Source organism: Chrysochloris asiatica, unplaced genomic scaffold, assembly GCF_000296735.1.
Source record: "Chrysochloris asiatica unplaced genomic scaffold, ChrAsi1.0 scaffold00040, whole genome shotgun sequence".
NCBI classification, from domain to species: Eukaryota; Metazoa; Chordata; class Mammalia; order Afrosoricida; family Chrysochloridae; genus Chrysochloris; species Chrysochloris asiatica.
Genome location: NW_006408558.1, coordinates 13,298,544 through 13,306,511, shown reverse-complemented (window position 1 = coordinate 13,306,511; position 7,968 = coordinate 13,298,544). Strand labels below are relative to the sequence as shown.

The window sequence follows — 7,968 nt, the reverse complement described above, 5'->3', positions numbered from 1 at the left end:
CCCATCTCTGAACCAGGTCACACCCCTACAGCACCTAGCACCTCCTCCCCACTTCTCTCCCTTCCTTACTCCAACTGCCCTGCTCTGGCCCAGCTCCCTGGGCCCCCACGTCACTTTTCCTACCCCACCCCGTCCCGCCCCCCAGGCCTTCTGGGGTTACCTGGCAGTGTGTGCATGAACGCTGCGGGCAGGCGCGAGATGAAGAGCAAAGGGATGCCGGGCAGGGAGGGGCTGCATGCTGCCGCCAGTAGCAGGTAGACCGTTGAGGCCCCCAGGAAGGAGAGGGTAAACGCGGCCCGTGCCCCTCTCTGGTCTGCGAACCTGGGGGGACAGCACGGGGTCAGCAGGGCAGGTCCCACCCCTGTGATCCCTCACGGACTGGGGCCCCCACCAGCACCTGCCTTTCTAAGCCCCCCACTCTGGGACTGTGAGGAACCCGTCTGTTGGTGTGCCCTCCACACCCAACCCAGGCTATGGGTAGGTTGAGGTATTGTCCTAATGGGGCTGTGCGCTGGGACATGACTCCTTATGAAAGTCAACTCTTGAGCCACAGGACCGGGTGTGTGCTCTACAGAAAGTCTCCATGTTCAAGGCCCTGAGCCCACTTAGCCTGCCCAGCCTCCATCAGCGTTCTCTCTCAGACTTGGGACCCCCAGACCTCCTCCTCATTCTGGGTTGACTGCCTCCATCCCATCTTACCTGCCTAAATGTCCTTCCAAACTTCTGATTTCTGCATATGGTCCTGTCCACAGTGATGTGGGCCAGTGGGGATCTGGGGGCCACAAAGTCCCTGGAGCCCCTGCCTGCAGCCCTATGACTTGCCCAGCTTGGGGTGGGTGATGCTGGCCTTTACAGCTTTGGCATTCACTATGAAATCCTGTCTCAAACCAAACTTGTGAATTCAGGACCTTGAGGGGTGGGCAGAGAACACTCACAGCAGTGTCCAAAGAGGGGGAAGCCTGGCATGACCCAGCCTGTGACCTTGACCAGAAGTGCAAGTTTGGTACCTGCCAAACACGGGCCCGCCTAGCAGCTGGAGCAACCCGAAGACAGTCTGCAGGTAGCCAAAGGTGATGGAGTCCAGACCAAGCTTGCGGGCCAAGTACTGAAACACAGGAGGGTGTCCATTAGAGTGGCCCCAGGACTGGGCAGGGGGGAAGACAGGAGCAATCTGGCTGCATTTCTTCCAACACAGATCTGTTGGTTCTTTTGGCAGCCCATGGTACTTTCAATATTCTCCTCCAACACCATAACTCAAATGCAATCAATTCTTCTATGGTCTTCCTTATTCACTGTCCAGTTTTCTGTATGCACATGAGGTTACGGAAAATACCATGGCTTGGGTCAGGCACACTTTAGTCTTCAAGCTGACATCTTTGCTCTTCAACACTTTCAAAAGTTCCTGTGCAGCAGATTTGCCTTATGCAATACGTCATTTGATTTCTTGACTGCTGCTTCCATGAGTGTTGATAGTTGATCCAAGAAGAATGAAGTCCTTGACAATTTCAATCTTTTCTCCATTGATAAGAATGTTGTTTATTGGTCCAGTGGTGAGGATTTTTGTTTTCTATTCATTGAGACGTAATCCATCCTGAAGGCTGTGCTCTTTGATCTTCATCAGTAAATGTTTTAAGTCCTCTTCACTTTCAGCAAGCAAGGTTGTATCATCTGCATATCGCAGGTTGTTAATGAGTCTTCCTCCAATCCTGATGCCACATTTTTCTTCATAGAACCCAGCTTCTTGGATTATCTGCTCAGCATACAGGTCGAATAAGTATGGTGAAAGAATACAACCTTGGCGCACACCTTAATTTTAAACCGTTTGGTTTTTATGTGAATCTCCAATTTACAATGTATCCCAGTTACAACGAACCATGCTGATGACAGCTGTTTTTGGTGCATTTTGTTGTTGTTAGGTGCTGTTGCATCAGCTCTGACTCATAGCAACCCTGTACACAACAGAACAAACACTGTCATTATCATTGTTGTCTGAGGCCATCGCTTCAGTCACTATGTTAGTTCATCTCACGGTGGGTCGTCTTCGTTTTCACTGACCCTTTACCAAGCATGATGTTTCTTTTCAGAGACTGGCCCCTCTTAATAGCATATATAGCGTAGTGGTTACAAATTGGGCTGCAAACCGTAAGGTCAGCAGTTCGAAACTACCAGCCGCTCCGTGGGAGAAAGATGAGGCTTTCTGCTCCTGTAAAGATTTGCAGCCTCGGAAACCCTGTACAGGGTCACTATGGGTCAGAACTGACTCCACGGCACATAACAACAACAAACTGTGAGATGCCATCTTGCCATTCTGACTTTTAAGGAGCATTCTGGCTGTACTTCTTCTAAGACAGATTTATTTGTCCTTTTGGCAGGCCATGGTACGTTTAACAGTCTTCAAAAACACCATTATTCAAAGGCATCAATTCTTCTTCCTTATTAATTGTCCAACTTTCCCATGCATAAGGAGGCGACTGAAAATACCATGGTTTGGGTCAGGGTCAGACGCACTTTAGTTCTCAGAGTGACATCTTTACTCTTTAACACTTGAAAAGCAGTCTTTTATAGCAGACTTGACCAATGCAATGTGTCATTTGATGTTTTGACTCCTGCTTCCATGAGCATTGACTGTGGATCCAAATAAATTGAAATCTTTTACAACTTCTATCTTTTCTCTATTGATCATGATATTGTTTATGGGTCCAGTTATGAGGATTTTTGCTTTCTTCGTGGTAATCCATACTGGAGGCTGTATTCTTTGATCTTCATGAACAGTTGCTTCAAGTCCTCTTCGCTTTCAGCAAGAAAGGTTGTATCGTCTGCATATCATAGGCTGCTAATGGGATTTCCCCCAATCCTGATGACATGTTCTTAGTCCAACTTCTCAGATTATTTGCTCAGCATACAGATTGAATAATCCTGACCCATACCTCTCCTGACTTTAAACCACAGAGCATTCCCCTTGTTCTGCTTGATTGATGGTTCCCATTCTTCACAATGTTGTCCATAGCTTGTTAGGATCCACACAGTCGAATGCTTTTGCATAATCAATAAAGCACAAGTAAACATCTTTCTGATATTCTCTGCTTTCAGCCAAGATCCATCTGATGTCAGCAATGATATCCCTTGTTCCACTTCCTCTTCTGAATTTGGTTTGAATTTCTAGCAGTTTCCGGCAATGTATTGCTACCATTTTCTGAATTTCCTTCAGCAGAAGTTGACCTGCATGTGGTTTTAATGATACTGTTTATCTTGTCATTAGTAATAGGTATCACCTACATACCTTATTTAATTGAGTGATGCTTTATTGTGCTTCAAAGATACCATCTTCTTAACACATGGAAGGTTTGTGGTAACTCTGTGTCCAGTATCCCCCAGTGCCATTTTATCAACAGCTCCATGTTTACACCATGGCTCTGTGTCACATACTGGTCATTCTCAAAATAACTCAAGATTTTTCATCATGCTGTGATACACTTCATAGATAACAGCTTAGTGTGAGCATCACTTTTATACGCACTGGGAAACCCCAAGAAATGTGTGTGACTCATTTTATCTCGACGTTTACTTTATTATGGTGGTCTGGAACCAAGCCTGTGATATTTACAAGGTATACCTGAATGTACAGTGTTGCAGCACGCCATTACTGGATGGCATCAAGACCTGTGTCCCGATATGGCATTGCAGGATAATGTACTGGACCACAAGGTTGGTTTGAACCACAGGTCAGCAGTTCAAACTCATCAGCCACTCGTTGGAAACCCTTTACAGGGTCTCTATGAGTCAGAACCGACTTGGCAGCACATCACGACCCAGACCATGGTGTCTTCCATTGCCTCATATGCATGGGAAAGCTGGACAGTGAATAAGGAAGACCATAGAAGAATTGATGCATGTGAGTTATGGTGTTGGAGGAGAATATTGAAAGTGCCATGGGCTGTCAGAAGAACCAATAGATCTGTGTTGGAAGAAGTGCAGCCACAGCGCTCCTTAGAAGGAAGGATGATGATGAGATGTGGTTTCTCTGACTTTGGACATGTTGTCCAGAGGAATCAGTCCCCAGCAAAGGACATCATGAAGGGTCAATGGAAAAAGGGGAAGACCCCCAACGAGATGGACTGACACAGTGGTAGCAGCAATGGGCTCAAGCGTGACCGTTGTGACCACGGCGTAGAACCAGGCAGTGTTTGGTTTTGTTGTACGCAGGGTTGCTGTTGCACCCAACAACAACAACAACAACAACCATGGTTCTCAGATGTTCCAAGATCTGATTTACAGGTTTATAAAGACACTGATGATAAAAGGCAATACTATGAAAAAGTAGAAAAATAAATAAAAATAGGTAAACGACTTACATCAGAACCGACTTAGGATGGAGTCGCTGGAACAGAGCCCCTGCTATAGGTGGCTGGACGATCTGTAGTGTGCTCCCTGTCCACAGTCTGTCCCCTTCCCCATCATGCACTCGGGCGTGAGCTCTGGGTCACTGTGAGTCAGAACTGACCGATGGCTTCTGAGTCCAGATGATTGCACCATGTCAGAGCAAGGTTTGACATGGATTTGTGGAACAACTAGGTGACCCTTCTGCTGAAAGCTGGTGATAGTGGTGGGGATGGCACACATGTCTTTAGCCTGGGGCTCCACTAGGCTTCCAGAGGCTTCACGGCCCCCACAGGGGCCCTCCCCATCAGAGGGGGATTCCCAGAGCCCTGGTAGCGCAGTGTTAATACTAACAGAAAGATCAGCAGTTCTAATCTATTAGCCGCTCCCAGGGAGAAAGATGAGGCTTTCTGTTCCCATAATTATTTGCTGCCTCAGAAACCCCATTAACAACCTGTGATATGCAAATGATACAACCTTGCTTGCTGAAAATGAAGAAGACTTAAAATATTTACTGACGAAGATCAAAGAGCACAGCCTTCGGTATGGATTGCATCTCAATGTAAAGAAAACAAAAATCCTCACCACTGGACCAATAAACAACATTCTTATCAACAGAGAAAAGATTGAAGTTGTCAAGGACTTCATTCTTCTTGGATCAACTATCAACACACATGGAAGCAGCAGTCAAGAGATCAGACGACGTATTGCATTAGGCAAATCTGCTGCACAGGAACTTTTTAAAGTGTTGAAGAGCAAAGATGTCAGCTTGAGGACTAAGGTGCGCCTGACCCAAGCCATGGTATTTTCAATCACCTCATATGCATGCGAAAGCTGGACAGTGAATAAGGAAGACTGCAGAAGAATTGATGCCTTTGAATTGTGGTGTTGGAGGAGAATACTGAAAGTGCTATGGGCTGCCAAGAGAACCAACAGATTTGTTTTGGAAGAAGTGCAGCCAGAGTGCTCCTTAGAGGCCAGGATGGCCAAACTTCATCTCTTATACTTTGGACATATTGTCAGGAGGGAACAGTCGCTGGAGAAGGATATCATGCTGGGTAAGATGGAGGGTCAGAGAAAAAGAGGAAGACCCCCAATAAGATGGATTGGCCAAGCGGCAGCATGGATGGACTCAAGTGTGGAAACAGTAGTGAGGTTGGCCCAGGATCGGACATTGTTTCATTCTGCTGTGCATAAGGTTGCTATGAGTCGGTGCCAACTCGATGGCACCTAACAACAACAACAACAACATTAGAAACCCCATACAGGGTTGCTGTGAGTCAGACTTGATGCTATGGCACACCACCACCAGCACCAGAGACCAGCCACTATGGAAAAAGAGCTGCTCCTGGTTGACTGGACATGGCAGAGGGTGTACTGAGACCAAGGGACAATGCTTGCTCATGATCTGACCAGGGAGGGGCTGCTATTGTCCACTTCCCAATGAAGACCACAGGCCGCGGTCCAAGATCACAATGCTTAGCGCAAACCCAGGCCTGAAAAGACATTTCCGGGTGGACTGGACAGTGGCCTTGGGGCTGACTGACCAGGTGCCCCGCCATACCTCAAATGATGACTAGGTTGATGTTCCTACTACCCCAGGTTCTCCATCCCAGGTTGTAAGGGCCTGGGGGAGGGGAGGTATCCGAGCCTCTACTGGGATGCTGGGCTGTAACCTTAGACCCCTGAAGGCTGGGCTCCGGGCCATGTTCTCATCCTGACCTGGTGCCGGCACAGCCATGGCCCCAAGTCCAGCGTGGACCCGACACTGAGTGAGGATTCTCCTGGGAGCTTTTAAAAGTAGCCAAGGCCACAGATACCATGAACAGAATCTCTGAGTGCTGCCGACCTGGACCTGGAGGAAGAGACCCCCTAGGGACGATTGCAGGGGGGCACGTGGGAGGAGCCACAGTGGGAGGTGGTGCTGGGCAGCCAGGCCAGGCCCCAAACCAGGTCCCTGTCCTTGAGGAGTTCACGTGGGATCCTCTACAATGGGGTGTTGTGTGGTGGGCCAGCTGGATCAGGGGCTGGAGGGCAGTGACCCCACTGCACCAGGAAATGGTCAGGGAAGGCCATTGGCAGGACCCTGGGCAGAGGATCCACAGGGTACTGGTCCTAAGGTTGGAGGTGGGAGCCGAGCTGTGAAACATGGACAGGTGAACCATGAGGTGGACCGCTGTCCCCATCAGCCTCAGGGCTGGTGGTGCACCCGAGCCCAGTAAGCACTAGAAGGGGGTCAAGAGGCACATGTATGGGGTCCCCAGTGGGAAGACCTGCCGGGCAGGTGGGAGGAGGCAGAAGGGAGGGTGCCTGGTGTGTGTGTGTGGTGGGGGGAGGGGGCTCACCGGTATGATGGAGAACTGCATGAAGAGGCTGGAGAATTCCAACGTGGCCAGCACAAAGGTGAGCAAGAGGGCCCTCGACCGGTCCACAGTTGACATGGTGCTGAGGGGATGGCGCTGGGCCCTGTGGGCCCTACCTCTCTGCATCCTGGGCAGACGCTGCTGTAGGGAGATCCGAGGGAGCTGGTGGAGGCGGGAACCAGGGAGCAGGCAGGGGCAAAAGTCCTGTGGGCTGGCACTTCTGTTGTTTAGTCACCAAGAGGGCAGGAGGTGTTTCACTGAGTGAGCGGCCTGTGGGAGAGGACACTGCTGGACTCTTACCTCCAGCCACTTACTGTGTCACTTCAGTCCCTCTGGCTCTTCGACGTGTCAGTGGGGGGGCTTTTAGCAAACCCACCCTTGGCCCAGCAGCAAACACAGCAGATGGCAGGCAGCAACTAAGGGAGACGTCAGGAGGGGACTGGCCCTGGGGTGCCCTCAGCTCTAGGTGAGACCCTCCACCCCCTATATTCAAAGGCTCAGGGCTCTCCGTTCCTCCCCTGGGAGTGAGGTGGGCATCCCATCCCCAAGTGGGCCTTACTCAGGAAGGTATCAACACCTGTTTTTGGAGGCACACATAAAGGCTGGGAAGCTACTGTGTGGGGGTGGGGCTGATTTGGGTCCCTGTGTAGGTTCCCCCTTCAGCTCACAGCACATCCCCATCCTGCCCCCAGGCCTCCTAGCCCAAGTGGCTCAGGCTTGTTGGGGACAGTGTGTATGGGGTTTTGTGAGACCAGACAGGTCCGTTTCTGCACCAGCTTTGGGTCCAAAGCCAACCTTCCACCCCTACTGTGTATGCACTCAGCTCTTGCCTCACCCCTGCCCAGGGCTGGGGCTGCCTCTGCCCCATCTTGCAGGGGGCCCACCAAGCAGGAACCGGATCTCCTGGGTCCCAGGGGCCTCCTGGTATCAAAGGAACACCTGCTACACTGTTCGCTAGAGGGCGGCCCCAGGACCCCGGAGGTGCGGAAGGAGTTAGCAGCACGGAGGAGGCCCCGGGGCTGTGCCCACCGCCCCCAACCCGGGGTGTGGGAGGAGGAGGGGTGGCCGAAGGGGAGTCCTGTGGGCGGGCAGTCGCACCTCGTGGAGCCCGGACGTGTCGATGCGCGGTGGTGCAGGGCGCTGGGCCTGATTGCCCGCGCGGGTGACCTAGGACGCTAGTCTTCCTGGGGTGAGCGCCGACTCCGCCCCCCTGGGCCTGGCCCCGCCC

General features: G+C 51.0%; 1 protein-coding gene across 1 annotated transcript in view; it reads right to left on the bottom strand.

Moving 5' to 3' along the window:
- Window positions 1–6,818, bottom strand: part of SLC22A18 (solute carrier family 22, member 18) — a 31,758-nt gene extending 24,940 nt beyond the window's left edge. Inside the window, 3 exon segments of the mRNA XM_006860812.1 lie at window positions 161–321; window positions 1,008–1,105; window positions 6,723–6,818. Coding sequence (XP_006860874.1) covers window positions 161–321; window positions 1,008–1,105; window positions 6,723–6,818 — 355 coding nt within the window.
- Between the last annotated feature and the right edge of the window lie 1,150 nt (window positions 6,819–7,968).